The sequence below is a fragment of the Tremella mesenterica genome (assembly GCF_000271645.1).
Source record: "Tremella mesenterica DSM 1558 unplaced genomic scaffold TREMEscaffold_16, whole genome shotgun sequence".
NCBI classification, from domain to species: Eukaryota; Fungi; Basidiomycota; class Tremellomycetes; order Tremellales; family Tremellaceae; genus Tremella; species Tremella mesenterica.
Window position 1 is genome coordinate 449,919 of NW_006711240.1, and position 18,095 is coordinate 468,013.

General features: G+C 48.2%; 4 protein-coding genes across 4 annotated transcripts; 3 read left to right on the forward strand and 1 right to left on the reverse strand.

Moving 5' to 3' along the window:
- Nucleotides 1–96: 96 nt before the first annotated feature.
- On the reverse strand, nt 97–8,584 carry TREMEDRAFT_74832 (uncharacterized protein). The gene is made up of 13 exons (XM_007007926.1): nt 8,018–8,584; nt 7,592–7,851; nt 7,470–7,546; nt 4,685–7,318; nt 4,283–4,465; nt 3,927–4,094; nt 2,353–3,743; nt 1,654–1,993; nt 1,416–1,453; nt 1,031–1,191; nt 721–874; nt 506–603; nt 97–313 (listed from the first exon to the last, which is right to left on the reverse strand). The coding sequence occupies exons 1-13, from the start codon at nt 8,549–8,551 to the stop codon at nt 205–207; spliced, it is 6,147 nt and encodes a 2,048-aa protein (XP_007007988.1). The 5' UTR covers nt 8,552–8,584; the 3' UTR covers nt 97–204.
- A 1,008-nt stretch (nt 8,585–9,592) lies between these two features.
- On the forward strand, nt 9,593–10,138 carry TREMEDRAFT_65844 (uncharacterized protein; the record flags this gene model as incomplete). Its single annotated transcript, XM_007007905.1, has 1 exon — nt 9,593–10,138. The coding sequence occupies one exon, from the start codon at nt 9,593–9,595 to the stop codon at nt 10,136–10,138; it is 546 nt and encodes a 181-aa protein (XP_007007967.1).
- A 1,173-nt stretch (nt 10,139–11,311) lies between these two features.
- TREMEDRAFT_65845 (uncharacterized protein) lies at nt 11,312–14,108 on the forward strand (the record flags this gene model as incomplete). The annotated part of the gene is made up of 10 exons (XM_007007906.1): nt 11,312–11,419; nt 11,469–11,483; nt 11,682–11,734; nt 11,935–12,052; nt 12,398–12,555; nt 12,601–12,618; nt 12,810–12,843; nt 12,886–12,941; nt 13,186–13,396; nt 13,971–14,108. 10 exons carry the CDS (start codon nt 11,312–11,314, stop codon nt 14,106–14,108), a joined length of 909 nt encoding a protein of 302 aa, XP_007007968.1.
- Nucleotides 14,109–15,153: 1,045 nt separating this feature from the next.
- TREMEDRAFT_65846 (uncharacterized protein) lies at nt 15,154–17,364 on the forward strand (the record flags this gene model as incomplete). The annotated part of the gene is made up of 7 exons (XM_007007907.1): nt 15,154–15,396; nt 15,530–15,664; nt 15,749–15,921; nt 15,996–16,121; nt 16,309–16,474; nt 16,940–16,998; nt 17,289–17,364. 7 exons carry the CDS (start codon nt 15,154–15,156, stop codon nt 17,362–17,364), a joined length of 978 nt encoding a protein of 325 aa, XP_007007969.1.
- Between the last annotated feature and the right edge of the window lie 731 nt (nt 17,365–18,095).

Consider the following 18,095-nt stretch of genomic DNA (forward strand, 5'->3'; position numbering starts at 1 on the left):
TGTATGGATTGCTAATATCGTCCTACTGCGTGCTCAACGAAAACCTTCTCAGAAAAGTGGTACCTCAAATCGTAGCAGATGACGAAAGAACTCTTTCAGTTCAAGAATCATTATCCATACTGTACGTACACCCTTGCACACCGAGTTGACAGACAGATACGTCGTCGATTCATTTATAAGTTTATAGCTTTTACACATACCACCTCACATGGGATATTCCACACCTCCACCGTTCCTCCTCGCTTCGATAGCTCGGGTACGAGCGGCAGTGATGAGTTGTACCCATTCTTGTGCTTGTCGAGCGGAAGTTGCTCTGGTGGTTAGACGGCATTCCTATATATAACTTCTGCCACCCAGACACAATAGGTTGATGTTCTGCATCGATTGACGCTCAGACATCGACGTGCGTATAGCTTGGCGCTACTCACAGACGTCTTATGAAGAAGATTTCTAATCAGTCGTAAGAGAAGAAGTGGAAACAGTCGAAATATATAATGGAACCCACCGAAGACGGATCGTATCGTCCCCTCTACGATAATCAACTTTTAACGCAAAACTATCATCTTTGGCATGTCGGAGTGAAACCTCATGTAAAGGTATAGGCTGAATGTCAACTTGACATGCCCATCGTCATCATCACACCTTATTGTGTGGGCGATTTTCAAGACAGAACATGAAGATCAAAGGATCAGGGTATCGTTCATGAATGACTTCACTCACCATACGATACAAATTTCTCGATTCGATCAAGACCAAGATATCATTACACAATACCAAAGTCAATTTCCGACCCGATTTGGCTTTTGTCACTTGGCCTTCTTTGAGTAATCGACGAGGACCGAGGAAGGTTGTAGGTGCCGTCAGGTCCAGTCGCCTAGGGAGTCAACTCTGGTCAATTCACCATCACCACGGATATCGCCGGAAGAATGCATTATGAATCATGTATGAGATGTGGGTGCGGGTAGGGGATGGGAATGAGGGAAATGAAGACAGAAAACGGTAGATCTCTAAGAAGAGGATAAAGACTTACCCCTCACCACCAACCCAAAGATCTTCACTCAGCATCTTCAACGTCTCTTGACCCTCGACCTCGCGTATACCTTCGTTTATCCTAGCGACTATACTCTCCACGATTCGAAGTGCTCTTTCGACTGAAGAGATGTCTTGATCCGGTTCGGTGTAATGAAGAATCTGATCGTTAACGTTTAGACACAAATAATCGTTCGAAGATGAAGTTCAGTTCAGTTTGAGGACTGCCAGTGGTGTAATGTTTGAGTGAATGAGAAAGTCATGAGTACCATGGGTGACGGGCGGTCGTCCGAGTGAGAAAGACATGAATGGCAGGATGGAGAAAAGGAGGAGAAGGGAAAGGGTGGGGGTGGGGGGTGGGGGGTGGGGAGAGAGGCAAAACTCACTTGCTTGAGCAACAGAGGATATCTAGTGATTCTTTGCACTGCAAAGTCAACATCGGGACAACTGACTCTCTCTCTGGATCACTCCTCACTTGACTAGCTCATTGTATTATTACACCGAGACCGTAAAGCGCATCAGGAGAGAAACACAGAGGCAAGAGTATACAAGGACGGGTCTCAGGAGAAGGTACTCGAGAGGGGATGTTTTCGATCTCCGTCAGACCTTGAATTTTCAACTCACTAGGTATTAACAAAAAACTTGATAAATCTAATCCTCTGACCAATCCTTCCTCCTCTCTCATCTTATCCAACCATCCTGCCAACCCCTCATCACTTTCTCTCAGAACGATCAACTCTCTTGCAGCTCGATGTTGATTAACACAATAAGTCATGTAACCTCCCATAGCCGGCATCCAGTCTTCCAATATATCACCAATGGTGTCGACGTATAACCTACAAGACTTTTGACGTTGTTCCAGAGCGGAAAGAAAACCGGTATTGGTCAAAAGTAGATCTTGGATGTTTGTAAAGATTGTTTCGAGGTGATCGGGTATACGAGTCATAAGACCTGCGTAAAAGACCTAGTGGATGAGCATTTCCTTGATTACAACAGAGGGTTGAACTGAAGTCTGCTCGATTGAGGATATGGCGGATGGGATGATAGTCTTATGTAGCAGGGGGAGGGGTGTAGAGTGCGTGTCCTCGTAAGGGAGCAAGTATCACAGATATTGTATACGGGTCATTATGATGATTGATTTAACTCAATATCTCTAAAGAGAGAAAGGGTTGAGAAAGTCAAGTCATTTGAATGAAAGCACCAGGGAGAAGCTAAGTGTACGAAGCGAGGCAACAACGACCTGAGTGATGATTGCAGTCATGTGTGACTGTGTGATGGGGAAGAATAGACAGGGGAGTTACGGGAAAAGGGCAGATAACCCACCTCTACCACGACCTGTAAATCACGATTATATCCTATCTCCGTAGCGATAAACTCAAAAATAGCTTCTTGTCTCTTTCTCTCCCTTTCACTCATACTATCTAATAAATCCTTTTCTACCAAACTACTCCAAGTCTTTCCAACTTCTCCATCCATCCTTCCTCTTTCCCCATCTAACATCTCTCCATCCCGATTCCCATCCCCATCATCAAATCCCTGCACTGTCGCTATATGAGAAGGATGATTCTCATCGAGAGAAATAGGACCTGATATCATTGGTAAAGGTGATTTCCTATCTGCAGAAGTAGTTTTCATCCATGCTAATAACCCCGTCAACCTACTTTGTGTCAAATGAGAAGGAGGTGACGTGACTCTATCTCCGAGAGTAGTAAGTGTGGGGGTTCCAGTGGTTTGAATGGATAAACGGGAATTTGATCGAGGTCGTCTTGGAGAAGGTGCAGAGAGAGTTGAAGCTAGATATTTTTCGTATCTCGCATAAGCATCTTGAGTCGCTTGACCTTCAAACTTGTCTTGTTGTGGACTTATCTTTTCCGAATTATTGGTGTACTTGAAAAGAGCTGTATTTGTTTCGTAGTCGTTAGTCTCTTGTCGAGTGTCGAACGTTCTTTCGTCGACATCCTTTACTTGAATACTGGGAGTTTGGGTATGTATTTGAGAATCTGACAGTCGATTCCGATGAGAAGTTTTCACATCTGCAACGGTATCGAACATACTCGTCGGACGTGAGGGTATAGCAGGTGCAGCTCTCCTACTTCCTCCTTTACTTACATTCCCATTTCTATCCATATCCAACCCAATCACGTCGACTGTGGCATTATTCCCAGTTTGCGCCAGAATGGGGACGGCTCCACCAACGGTGTGAGATGGAAGAGAGTCATAGTCATGGTGAACCTTGTCTCTGCCAGGAGCAGGTGGAGGCCTCCTTCTGGTCCGTTCGGACGGTCGGATCGGCACCCCAGGCGGTTCCCTACGAAGCTTCAAACCCGCTGCATCCATAATCTTACTTCTTTCGATTTCTCGACGTTTCTTTTCGTCTTCTTTTTGCCGTCGTTCTTCTTGTCTCTCTTCGTTCGATTCGAGATCTGATATAGAAGACGCGTCGGAGGACCAAAAAGACAGTACCGAGTCAGAAGAAGAGGATGAAGAGACCGAGAGGATGGAAGGAGAACGACCACGGCCGAGGGAGGATGTTGCGAAATGATCATCAGAAGGATTACCTTCAGAAGAAATATCATGGTCAGATGTGGGAGGGAGAATATGTTTCGGATTAGAGGATGAAGAGAGGACGTCATGAGGAGGGAGAGGATGGGAAGGGGCAGGAAAAGTAGCTGAAGGAGATACTTCACCATCTACTCGTCTCTCAGCTGTGGGAACTGATGAAATAGCTGTTAGTACAATCAACACAAACATAAAAGTTAGACGATTCAATCCGGATCGATATTCATTCGTTTATTTGAGGCAGAAGTTGTAAAAGTTGGTAAAGAACACAAGAAAATACCGCTCAGCCTGCATCACCGTCAAGACCCGTTCTGGGGTTTTCAGAAAAAAAGACTCACCCATCAAAGTCATATAACTGGCGGGAACCAGGAAGATTGTGCCTGCTTTTTCAACCTTCCACCAATCAGGTTCAGAGTGATCGACCACGAGAAGGATGTCATCGGCCAGGAAGGGGAGTTCTTCGGGAGTGGTACCTTCGTAAGGATAAAGAGCCTTGGCTTGGACGGCTGAGTGTCAGTGGGAGCGACATACATTTGTAATATCAGGCTATTGGTATGACTTCAAGTGTGAGAAGGAGCCTCAGGAGATGCAAAACACAGGGGCCCATGTCAGGCCCTCAGCGCGTGTGTCGGAGATAGGTGGTTGAAGGGAGGGGGAACGGGGTTTAGATCAGATGAGGGTACAATCAACTCACCATGTATCTCCTCAACGTAAGAATGAGGGAACCAGCCCGTCTTTGCCTCGTTGATCAAAGTACCATACCACCAATCGCTCGAAGCGTCTTTGGCGGGATGTGCCTCGATGACGACATTTTCCTTGAAAGACAAATCGACGTCACGCTGACCTTCATAGGCGTACATTGAGCGTACTCGGATTGCTACAAGGCGTCAGCATAATCCACAAATCACTCGCAGTATCACCAGCTAACCAGAGGTATCAAGAAGTGATCGCAAGTAATGTCAAGCCGAGAAAAGCCTCATGATGGAAGGATGGGTAATACAGGTCGCCGAACCGCGATCCTTGTCGGTGTCAGATTCGACAAACGAGGAATTGTAAAGTGGATGGGCATAGACTAATTCGGAAACAGAATACACACTCTTTGTCAAATCAAACTCGTCCAACTCATCCCCCGCATGTCCATTCTCCTTGACTTCCTCTTCTTCCGCTGTGGAACTCAATCCCGAACCATCATATCCATTCCCATTGGCATGCACATCCGCAGCTAGACCAGCATACCAATCCACCGATTGTCTATTTAGATTCCTAAGTTTGTACTCATCCTCATCACCATTCTCTCTGTCCTGATGGTCTTCCATTGGGGCGTTTTTGGCATCGAAGTTATTCTGTGATGGCAAATCCTTCGCGACTGACGCAGAAGTTCTCGTGGGAGATGGGAGGGATGGTGTAGTGTTGATATGACTTGGAGGGGCGGCATCACCTAGTACAGCACCTGCACCTTGAACAATGCTCTTATCTACGGTTTGAGCCTTGCGCAATTTTGCACCACCCGTTATAGCGCTCAACAACGCTCCACGACCAGCGGTGGGATCACCGCCACCCAGATTTGCCAGAGCGGCAGGGGGAGCAGGTGCTGGAGGAGGTGGTGGCGGTGGAGGAGCAGAAGCTGGGGCTGTGGAAGATGGTCTCGATGTCGAAGGGGAGGTCACACCACCTAGTATACCACCGAACAAAGCGGAAGCTAGGGCACCTCTTTTGTTCCGTGAATGAGCATAGTCGGAATCGGAATCGGAATCAGAGTCAGCTTCTTCCTTCTCCTGAATGACGTCCCATTCGTCTTCCTTTTGTACCGGCGTACTTCGCGATGACGGGGCGAAGGAAGTGGCAGAAGCCGTGGGAGCGGTTTGGGGAGGAGGAGCAGGCGGTGTAGGCGGTTGAGGAGGAGGAGCAGCGTCAGAGGGAGGAGAAGCAGCAGCAGGAGTAGCTTGAGGTTTGAAGAAAGGATTGAAGCCGCCTCCCGATGCTACAGGGGTGGAGGAAGCTCCAGGAGTGGCAGCGGCGCCGGGCTTTCGGAAAGGGTTGTAGGATCCTTCGTTTGACGCTGCATGGCTCGGCGCGGGAGCTTCCGGTGGAGCGGGCGCTGGGGGTGCGACGGGAGGTTTGATTGGAGAAGCCACGGTTTGGCGAGATTGACGAGCAGCAAGAAGAGCTTCTTCCTTTTTCCTCTCCTCTTCCTCTTCCTTCTCTAGCTGAGCGAGACGAGCACGTCTGTCCGCAATGGCTTTTTGACGTGCTTCTTCTCTTTGACGTAGTTCGACCTCCTCAGGGTCTTCATCTGGTCGAGAGGCAGCTACAGGGGCTGGGGGAGCTGGGGGAGCAGAAACAGCTGGAGCTCGAGTAACAGGCGCGGGAGGGCCTTTTCTAGACGGCGGAGCTGGGGGAGCAGCAGGCTTCTTCATGGCCGACCTGAGAGGTGCTGGTGATGCTGGAGCTCGAGAGGCAGGTGGGGCAGGAGGAGGAGGCGCGGTCGAAACTGGAGTAGTCGGGGATTCAGTGGAGACCGAGGGAGTGGATAAACCCAATCTCTGTCTTCTAGCTTCTTCTCTCGCTTCCAGATCTTTTTCAGCCGACGCGGACTTTGCTTCTGCTTCTTTCTTTTCTCTCTCTAGTCTCTCTTCTACACTCTTATCCACCACGGGCTGTTCCGGCGGAGCCGACTCTACACCCAGAGCGCGAAGACGGTCCTGAATACGTTTCTGAGCTTGTTCACGGATGAAAGCGGAGCGTTGTTCCGGTGTCATATTCTTGGTCGAAGGTGCCGCGGCCGTCGAGGTGGGAGCTGGGGGAGGTGGAGGTGCTGCGATTGATGGGGCAGGAGGTGCGGGAGGTGGAGAACGTACAGCAGGTGGAGATCGAGGTCTGGAGTCTCTACTACCGTTACGATCATATTCCCTGTCTCTTGATCTTTCACTAGATCGACCGTAGCCATCGCTGTCTCGTCGGTCGTACCGGTCGTGGTTACGGTCTCTGTCATTGTGATAGTTGTCACGATCTCTGTCCCTCTCACGTTCTCGACTGCGATCACGACGATCGTAAGACCCACGGAGCCAGTCGCTTCCACGATCATCTTCGTATCCATATCGACCGTGGGATTCGTTCCTCTTGTCCCTAGCTCTCACACCCGCACGTTCCTCACGCCTTTTGTCTTCCTCTCGTTGATTTTCTTTTCTCTCCAATTCCGGAAGTTTTTCGTGCATGAGGAATAACATCTCCCTTTCCAGCTTCCGACGCTCTTCATCTTTCTCTACCGTCTTCCGGCCTTTCGAGACGTATTCGATATCCTCCTGAATCCTCCGGACCCTACGACGGATGTCCTCCTTTTCAGCCTCAAGTTCTTCATCTTCAGCTGATCGCCGAGAATACTCGTCATTCCTCTGATCGAGCAAAGCAGAGGTGTTGGCCAACTGGCGTCGAATGTCACCGATTTCCGCTGCACTTTCTTCACCGGCGTAGCGGACAGACTTGCGATCCAGATGGCGAGAAGACGGTTTGTAACCGGAAGGTCGGTTGTCATCGTGCTTGTACATGGTGGCGTCTTTCGATGCAGGACCTGGGATGGAGGAGCCATAGGATGGTGACGAGGCGTTGGATCGGGCGGATGATTCATGTTTGAGCAAGTCCCGCATGAAATTAACCGTGGTGTCGATATCGCGCATTGAAGCAGGAACGAGTTCCTCTGGGAGGGTATCTGGAATGTCGTTGCCGTTGAGAGCTGGAATAAGTAGTGACCCCTTCCACTGAGAAAAGCGTGGATGAACGCTTGGAATTAGGTAAAGTGACTGAGGGTTGTTCGGCCAATGATACTTGGGGTGCGGCCGAGATGTGGATTCGGAGGACAAGGACGGCAGCATCGCCCTACTCACCTCTATAAATCAACCCCATGGCGACATGGAACTCTGGCAAGTTGAGTTTACCCCTGTTGCTGACGTCCGACAGGTTCCTACGAGTCAGCGACTCACGATCAGTCATGCGAAAGAAGACGTACCAAACCTTCATCAGATCATCCTGCCCCAAGCCACTTTGACCAAAGACCTCTCTTGCCATCTCACCCGTGATGAACCCATCTCCCTTGACATCCCATGCACGAAAGATCTGATCGTAGTCTTTCTTCTCCTGTCGACTGAGTGCCCAGGGGACCTTGGGAGTTTTGACGGAAGGGTTTTGGAGGAGGGATTGGAATGCCTGAGTGAGCGGTTGGGCGTTGGGAGTGGGGTTGAATTGTGGTACTCCAGAGGGAGCGAACGGCTGTGCGTTAGCGTGTCCTCTTCCTATACTGCGCCTGACGCCTGGACAGCGGCATCGGGAGAATGAGTTTGAGGGTGGACGGTGCGTGGCACGGGCCACATGTCTGAGGGGCTGTAGGGAGGAGGGAGTAGGGAAGGAGTGAACGAAGTGAGCCAATATCACTCACCTGACTTAAATTACTAGGCATGAAACTCTGTGTCATCGTCTGCAATCTCGTATCGTAAAACCCGGTGGGTTGAGCCCTGAGGAACCCTGTCTGTTGAGGCATCAATCCAGTAGGTTGTGATAACAAACCTGGTTGGAAGCCGGTTTGTTGAGGTAACAACCCACTCACACCTCCACCCGGGAAACCGGTTTGTTGTGGCAGCAATCCGCTAGCTCCCCCACCAGGGTAGCCGGTGGGTTGTGACGATAGTCCACTAGCTCCACCCCCGGGGAAACCCGTCTGTTGGGGGTTGAGACCTGAAGGGCGGAATGAGGATGGTGGTTGGTTGAGGAATGACAAGTTTGTCTGTTGTGGAGGAGGTTGGTTGAGGAATGAGAGGTTCCCTTGGGGTTGTGGTTGTTGAGGAGGGGGACGAAAACCTGTTTGAGCGGATTGAAGATAGCCAGTGGGTTGGGGTTGGAACCCGGTGGGTTGAGGGGGAAAGGCATTGTAGGGGTATTGCTGTTGTTGTTGTTGTTGCTGCCAGGGCTGCATGATTGGGAGATTAGGAGGGGGATTCAGGAAGAGTAGATATGTAGGGTAAAGAGGGGGATGAGAGAGAGAAAGATGCGGGAGGAGGGAGGGTGAGGTGGGTGTGGTGAGCCTGACAACCGAGGGATGAGGTTGGGAACAGTCAGCCTGACATCAGTTAGTATATCCCCGTCGTGGCGGATTGCACCTCGTCGTGTTTTCTCACTTTACTTGTATAACATTCACTCAAGGATAACTATCATATATATACGTATAGTACCACTTATAGCACTCACTGCTGCACTGCTGACTAGTCGCATACTGATTGACATTCACCCCAGTGATAACGTGCGACACCATGGACAGCTTGGGTCGGAGACGGCCATGAGACATGGCTCACCCTTCATGAACCACTTGACCCTCAATGTCACCGACAAGGACCAACTCTACGGACAAAGGGTCATCCACGTAGCGATGAATACATCACGTAATGGACCTCTCAAAGACACATGTAACAGGCTCACACCACCACCGTCACCCCATCCTGAACGTGTATGAAAAGGAAAGGACTCTGGTCGTTCCATCAGGGTGATGGAATACCTGGTGTCAGATAACAACAAAGGAGTGATGACTATAGGGTGAGTATATGAAAGGAATTGACGAGGTTTAGTGATTTCTCCCTCATTTCGTGATATTTTCTCTCACTTTTCGTCACACCTTCAGTACCTACGTCGGTCAAGGGTAGTGAGTGAGCTGCAGGTTCCGACACCATTACAAGTTGTGGAGATTGAGTCTTCCATCAGAGGTATACACGTGAGTCACCGTCGTTGAATGTCATCGACTCCACTGACATCTTCTCAGAGAGAGAAATACATATCATCAAAAATATATTACCTGGCATCTTGGCCTTCCCTATCTCAACATCTTACATTTCTTCTTCGGTCAGGTCAATCCTTCCCGGAACACTATTCATACCCGAAAACTGTATTCCCTCTTACCTATCATCCCATCTTGTCATAGCGTCTCCCTTCGACTTCAAAGAATCCCCAACCAACCTTAACCAAAATGTCCGATGACCAGAAGCTCATTGCGAGAGGTTTGAAGCTCCGACAATCAGTACCGCCAGGAACTCCTAAGGGAGCCTTTTACAAGAAACTATCCGCCGAAGACCAAGCCGCATGGGATGCGGCTAAACCTTTTGTGAACGCTACGGACAATACCAGCACCACTGCAGCACCTACACCTACCAGTGCGGCCCCTACATCTGCCGCACCTACATCTGCCACTACGGCACCGACCAGTGCCGCACCTACATCTACCACTATGGCACCTACACCGACCACCGCTGCCCCGACCAGTGCGACGGTAACACCAACAACAGCGGCGACGAACGTGACCTCGGCGCCTCCTTCTTCCACTGTGCAGAGCACCCCTCCACCTACAGCTACGACGATGCAGACGCCGACTACCGCGGGAGGAGGAGGAGGGGGTGGTGATGGCGGGGGGACTCAAAAGAAGGACGAGGAAGAAGGTACGGGTGGTGCTTTAGGATGTTTGACTGGGTTTTGTTGTGGACTCTTATTGGCGGATCTTTGTTGTTGTTGGTGGTGATTTGGGGTGGATGATCATTTGATCTTGGAGTTTGTCGAATCTCGTTTCTTGTCACATTGGTGGGTGTCATTGTCTTGGATGATCCTCGCAGGTTCGATAGAGGTGTGGAGTTAGGCGGAGAGTGGATAGTCAAAGTCCGAATGCCGGTCCGCCATGGTATCCTCTAGAAAGAAATTTATATTTCCTCGGGCGTCAGCTTGTCCATCGTGAGATTCTCGGGTTCAAGACATCGCCTTCGGGGGATAGGGCATAGCAAGTTGGGAGATATAGCATAGCAAGTTCGGGGATAGAGGATAACACGTTCGGGGTGAGCATAGCATGTTCGGGGGTAGAGGATAACACGTTCGAAAACAGAGCATAGCATGTTCGGGGATCGGGTAGGGGGGGGGACGAAGGAAAGATTGGAAAGCAGGACAAGAGATGGTCATGAGCGTCATCATCCACCATGACGTACGTTCGTTGTTTGAATAGAGAAAAGTGATAAATAATGGATCTTGAAATGCTATGTCTCGATCTAAATCCATCGTGAGAACGATATTCAGGATGGTGAGAAAAGATATAAACTCACCATTCCCTCTCTCTCCGTAGCCCGCAGATGACGATACCTCACTGATCATGGACATACAGATAGCTCAGACCTCGGTCTTTACCTCGCCCCCCACTCGGTTTTCCCACACGAAATCACCAGATCTAGAGATCTAGACTTTTAGATATCATCGCCTCTCTTGGTTCCGACGGCCTACAGGTTCCCTCCTCCGATACGGTCAAACGGTTATGCGGACATACGGACGTACGGACGTACGGCACTTCGGTCCTCGGTCCTCCAGAGTTCCCAGGCAACGTAGGCGGAATACGAAGTCGAAGTAAAAGGTTGTAAGTCGTCCCATGGCGGGAGATCCGAATGCGATGACGATTTCGTGTATGGGCGGTGCTTCGTATCTCCAGGGTTTACCTCCGACTCCGTCGAGGGCGTCGAGACCGATCCCTCCGACCTACGGAAGGGGGAGGTTGGAAGAGATAAATACCCATCCTAATCCACCAAGAAGATCAATTCCACGTTGATGTATGATCCGTCCATCTCTCACCACTGAAACCTAGAAACAACCTTCATATCACTGAACACTCAACGTAACTTACTTTGAGCACAGAGGTCTGTCAAGTGATTCATCTACAATGGACAATAACAATGCTCCTGCCTACCAAGTGCCAGACTACACGGATGAAAACAAAGAATTCTTTGATGCAAGGACTGGCAGAGTGATAGCAGACAAAGATGGTGTGGTACACAGGTAAACTTTACCTTTGATTAATCATTGCATGCTAACAATAGACTTCTGTCAAATCGGTGAGTGCTCCGTAATCACACTGCTTCGCTTCCCACCACAGTTTGCAGTGATGTCTGTCTATCACACAGTGCGGCAGGCAAGGAAGCATGCTCTCTAACAGTCACTTAGAATTCTCATTGACAATGCAGTCCCGCAAACCAATGGTCTTCTCAGGTAGACTGCTCATTATTGCATACTAAAAGGTGACTGAGGGGCAGCTGGTTACTTTAGCTCCCCAATCAACATTCTCATTGACCACAACTGAAAAGGTGTGAGTTTGGGTTCGCAGCTTGGAAACACACCATGCTTTTCCTGTGCCCCAATTCTATCCACAGTCTTTCCACCCTTCATATCATGGTGGAGTGGTTGCAACAGAGCACCGCAAGTGGCTGACACATGTGTCAACTTCTTGGCTCATTCCCATCGCTTACATGCTGATCCGCCCAAGAGGAGGATATAACTGACATGCAGTCAAATGCTCTATGTTCTTGATGGCACACTGTATCGTGAAGAAGCAGAAATCACTGAAGGCTTCTTTGAGGTTGTACCTGCAGGTACAAGTACCTCAGATCTGAACACAAGTACACAGGTGATGTTTGACTTTTCCTCTCCACCTTACCTATGTATTATACCCTTGGTCATTCACTATTTCATCAACTTGCTTGACTGTGACAGTGCCTCTCTCCTGTCTCCCAAGACCTCTGTCTTCCGTATCCCATCGGCCCATTCTGTTTAGTCATACAATGGACAGACTGAAGGACCATCTACTGTGTATGGTCCTTTATCCAGATTGTCTTATCTCCTCTGTGTCAAGTATCACACTGAACACCTGTGTCCACCCAAGCATCAAGTCATTGCTGTTGTTCATTTCTACAGTGATACTCTTGGTGTGGTTTGAAAAACTCATTTCAGTGGGATTGGGCTCACATTCCAGACTTGCTCAATATGGCTTGGTCAATTCATGGCTCCCTCAGATGCTGTGACCCTGCCAAGCTCTGTGGTCTCTGAGCAGGCACCTTGGCGGCACCTTAATGTTGAGGCTGTTTCAGCTAATGAGGGTGCAGAATCAAAAATGAAACATTGCTCAGAATTGTGGGACATATTCCTTTTCTGTTCATAGCTAGGCACTGACAACAGGTTGTTGCTGTCAATGATGTGAGCTTGAACTTCTTGCCTATTCTCACACTCCCACACCTTGTCTTACCCTTTGCTGCTCACCTAAGTTAGATCCCATCAGGGCAAGCCCTCAGCAAGCTTAATGTGGGTAGTGTTGTGTTTTTTGAGGACATATACTTAGTTGTGATGGACTATGTTACGTGTAACATTAGGGAGAACTGATGATACAGATCTCTGACACTCAACACCGGTGTTATGGTTAGAGTAAGCCTGTTTGCAGAGGTGGAAAGTGACCCTGACAATCAGTTACTGCAATTTGAAGAAGGATTTACTCAGGAAAAACAACAACATCATGAATTCCGGTAAGTCTTTCCCCCTCACAGCTGCCAATACTTCAACTTTCATTCAGTCATGATCAGTCAGCTGGGTGAATGGGTTGCCCTCTAGAGTGGGCAGTGAAGTGCTCAAATTGCTACCACACATAAGGCAATTCACAGGCCTAAGTTCCCTTCAGATGAATAGTTTTCTGTCGCACATGAGCATGGACAATCTGGGACCTGCCAACTGAGTATCGGCAATTGCGACATGAAAAAAGTTAACCACCAGTGAAGAGGTCTTGAATGTAGCTGGATGTCTCCATGGTCCTGAAAGGGATACTCGCTGTGACTATCTGAACCTCTGGAAACTCCCTCCGGACGGGCTCAAAGCACTGGTGACTGAATTGACGGAGGATCCTCCACAAGAAAGTCTCATTCGCAAATATGATTATTGTAGTCGTTTAACGGGGAAATTGCATGGTCCACATAACCCACTAAAGGTCAGTACACCAAGTCTGTACCCCAGCTCTGTGTGTACTTGCCATGCTTCTTGGTCCAACTTTCTGCTTGACTGCCTATACTTTACCACATACCACTGCATCCATGTCTGAACTTAAAATGGTTCCTGGACTGATCTTCAGGGCAAATACTGCAGCATGCTACAAATCTGCAGTTATGAGGGAGGATCAGTTACTCAACCAGTGGAGTGATCATAACCCTTGAATTCTGTGAATACTGTCACCAAGGATGTGACAAGTTGAGCAAAAGTTAGGGAAGGGTATTGATAAGGAGTAACAACGAATCGAGAGAACTCCATCGAGTTCAACAGATTAGGAAAGAGAACGGGAAGAGTTGGAGGCAGTGCTGCAGTAGGTAGGGACGGGTTTTCCCTTTTCGAGATTTCCCCACTGGGTTTGCTCAAAAGCGGTTTTTCACCTGTCCGAGAATGTACATAGACGCTTGCAGTAGGACTGAGAGGAGGACACGGACTCCTGTAGATAGTATATAGTGCCATCAGCAAAGTACCAACTTTGCTGATTCTTCAATATCATTCTTTGGCTACATCGATTGCAGAGGAGACACAATCCATTAGCACCAGAGACCCTAGACTTCTACGAGACATCCATCGAGTTCGACCCGACCTGCGACCTAGTCGTCGTGTTTCCAGTAAGGTTACAAGTTGAAGAATCAGCCTTACGCGCCTTGGGTTGAAGTGGAGAGTATTGCATGCTTACCAGAGGAAAAGCGCGGAAAATGATACCGGAAAAAGAGGAGTTGGAACAAGGGCTAGTCCCCGAGTGTCACGAACTACATCGTAACATCCCTGACAACCACCATCACCGACCCTCCTTTCACCATCACCAACCTCCACTCGAACCCCTGAGACCAACTACGACGAAGTTACGAGAACCAAAAGGGGGATTTGTCACGATAACCCCGCCTAGCGGAGAACTACGGCGAAGTTAGTGGAAGGCAGCCGAGGGAGGGCAGGACAAGGGAAGTTAGGCGAAGTTAGTCGAAGTGAACAGTAGGATATCGGGGATATGGCGAGGAACGGTGAAGTACGGCGAAGTTGAACCAAGGGGACTGAGCGTGAGGCAGTGCAGGAGTTGAGAGACGTTCTATGAGAGGAGAGGAGTAGTATAGATAGTTTACAGATCGCTGAACTTCTTCAGCGATCCTTGATTGTTGTCAGTAGCAAGAGATATATTCAGTAGCTACAACCTTCGAGTTAAGGAGAGCTACCACCGAGCAGTTCAACGTACTACGGCGAAGTTAGTCGCAGTTCATCGACGATCATCTTATCAGTTTACCACTCGACGAATCACTACGGCGAAGTTAGCCGTAGTTCCTCGACGAGTACCCTGTCTTAGTGAGACAACGACGCCCCACTACGACGTAGTTAGCCGAGGTTTGTCGACCGTCGGTCAGTAGAGAAGAAGAAACGACGTTTGTGACACAGAGGTAGAAATGCCAACAAGTGTCACAAAGTGTGTGACAAGTCGAGCGAAAGTCGGGGAAGGGTATTTAACCAGCGATCGGCGGTAGTGTTAACCGCCGATTAATAGGCCTTTTCGTCGCAGTGGTTAAGATCACTGTTCCGTTGGGCACTGTTATATCGTGCATATGCTGGTCAGTATGTCTCGTGACAACAAGTTCCTCGAGAAGTACTATTTCACATGATCTCACTTCTACCACCACTACCCCAGATCCGCTGAATGAATTATTGCAGCAGTTGTCACAATTATCAGCCATTATGACGATGCAACAAAAGGAACAAAATGCATTAAGGGAAGAACTGGCTACAAACAAGGCTGACCGACAGAACCAACAGCTTCTCACCTCAAAAGGGGCAAGTTCGATCGAAATCGAAGAAAACAAGCCGTGTTTGGAGCCAAAACTTACCAACAACAAACAAATAGGAAGAACCAGGTGTGCGGACCCACCTACTTTCAGTGGAGAACAAGGGGAATTGGACAACTTCCTTGCAGCATGGAGCGTGCGATAAAGACATTGTCTGTGAAGGGTCAGCTTATGATTGGGAAGATAGAAAGCATTACGAAGAGAAGTTTTCCAAGCATCCCAAGTATTCAAAGCAGCACGGCAGACTGAACCACGCTGTGTGAACCAAGTTGAAGCTTTGCCAACCAGGATCAATGGAAGTTGTTGAAGTAGGACCTTATCCTGAACACCTGAGTACTCAAAGATTGCAGATACCTTTTCAATCCATTGATCCACATCCTCATTATCTCTACCACCAAACTTTGGTAAGTCTGAGGCCTTGAGTTTAAGAGAGGAATTATGGTCATCAGTTCCAAAAGGAGCAGAAGCACTGCGGCGCTTAAGAGCAGCACGGAGTTCGGTTACTTCTTGTTGTGCAGCCTCCTGATCTTGCTGAGTGGTGGCAAGCACATCTTGAAGATGTGCTTCAAGCTCTTGTTCCTTGGTACGCATGGAGTGTCGAGCTTCCTGCAGTTGGATGTTGGTGTCTTGAAGTTGTTGTTGGAGTTGAAGTACCTGTTGGGTCAGTGTAGCTATACTTTCCTGTTGTCTGATCTGATCTTCATCAGTTGGGGCAGGAGGATCCTCTTGAGGTAGTGGTGGAGTTTGTGATGGCGAGGTATCTGCAGCAGGTGGAGCAGATGAAGATCGATGTCGAGATGGTGTCGGAGTAAGAGGTGAAGTTGTGCCTATATTGAAGAGAATGGCAGGAGGATTTCCAAGGTGAGAAGCGAGTCGGGTTGTTGGCCGGATAGAAGTCATAATGATGTTTTTGGAGGTTAGTTAGGTTTCTCTGAGTCGTGAGTTGCAAGTTGTAAGGAGCCTTGAGACAGTTTTGAATTAGTGGTTGAGGGACTGTTGAGATCTCTTGAAGTTCTCCTGAGAAAGAATTTAGGTAGAATCAAAGTAGTGTTGAAGTCTTGAAAGCTAGAAGTGTCAGTAGTAGAGAGCTGGAGGCAGTAGTAGTACTAGTAGGAGTACTAATAGGAGGAGGAGGAGAGGGGCACAGGGGCACAGAAGGACCTATAGTCCAGCTTCTACAGAAGCTCTTCCCAGATATCCCAATGGAGTCTGAGGTGAGAACTCACCTAGTTGCACGGAACTGATATGGGCGAGCGGTTGGCCAACCTAGAGGAGGAGTCAGAGTAGTAGTCAAGGAGTGAGGCAGTCAGAGTAGTAGTTAAAGTCTAGGAGTTAGCTTTACAGGTGATGAACCTGTACTGTATTTTTATTAGAGAAAAGAAAAGAAAATAAACTCAGCTGTTTTTTTTTTTTTTCTCGTATTGTTATTATTATTATTATTACCTGATTTGGATTTTTGGGTTGTTATATCTGGCCAGATAGTAGTCGTTAAGTCGTTATGTTGAAAGGTTGTTGTTAATTGTTGGTGTAACTGTTGATCAAGTCTCAATCCAATAAACCAATGATCAAGGTTGAGCTAGCACTAAACCACAAGACAGAAATATCCGGGTGAGCGCCCCAATTGTAATGGTCCTGCTTGTGAGGATCACCACAAATAAATAAGTGTAACCTACCCGTAGGGCTGGATACTGAACCAGAACTCTGTGATGTGGGTAATACTAGTCAGCAATGATCAAAGGTCAGTAGGTGTAAGGAAAGAGTGTGTCAAGGAAACCAAAGAGGGTCTGAGAGAGGATGGAGGAAAAGGTGAGAAGGAGGAAGAAGAAGAAGAAGAAGTGAGAATGAAGAAGAGGATGGGGAATCTCTCTCTCAGGCCCTGCTTATATGCATATCAGTGTGTCTCAAACTCGATACGAGGCCGAATCGTCCTCAATTCGAGTAAAGGAGAAACTATGTAAGAGAAGGAGGAAAAACTACATATGAGAACGGAAAAACTATGTATGAGAACGGAAAAACTATGTATGAAAGCGGAGAATGTATCCACGATGTCAAGGATACTGCCCACCCTGGGACAGAGGACAAAGGACAAGGGGACAAGGACTAGGAGGGACAAGGACTAGGAGGGACAAGGGCTAGGAGTGACAAGGAATATACTTAAGATAACAAGACTGAGTCCAACAAGGAATGGGACTGTGACCCAAGGAATGTCTCTGGCTTGTCTGACAAGACTAGAGGGAACTGGACTGGACTGGACTGGACTCCAAAAGGGTGGCAATGGAAATGACTTTTGATCAAGAACTAAAGAAGACTACAAAGTACTAAGTAGGGTTTATATAGACAAATCAGGCTTTCTACCAAGCTGAACCGTCCTGCGTAGGAAAACACCGTAATCCTCGGTGTACCTGTTGTTTTCTAACTAACAATAACAAACTGCGCTCTGTTCTCGCCGTGCTGCGTATAATACGCTGTTGACCGCACGCAGAAGTACGCATGACGACGTAAACCATACGTTCGCCTCAAATCTAACTAAACTAAAGTCTTGGGTCTAATGCCATACCAGGCATACTAACTGAGGATAACATAACTAACTAAAGGTTCAGATCTCTTGCCTCAAAGGCATCAGAGCAGAACTAAAACATGCGGTAACTGATACTTGTGATTCATGACACACGAATACGTGGTCCAAGTATGAAGGAGAACGAAGGAAATAGTGAAGCACATAATGTGGTCTACAAAACATATGTGTGTATCATGAGTGAGAAACGGTAAAGGACAGGATGAAAGGATAAGAGGAGAGGAGGGAGGAGACAGCAGAAGATGATATAAGACAATATG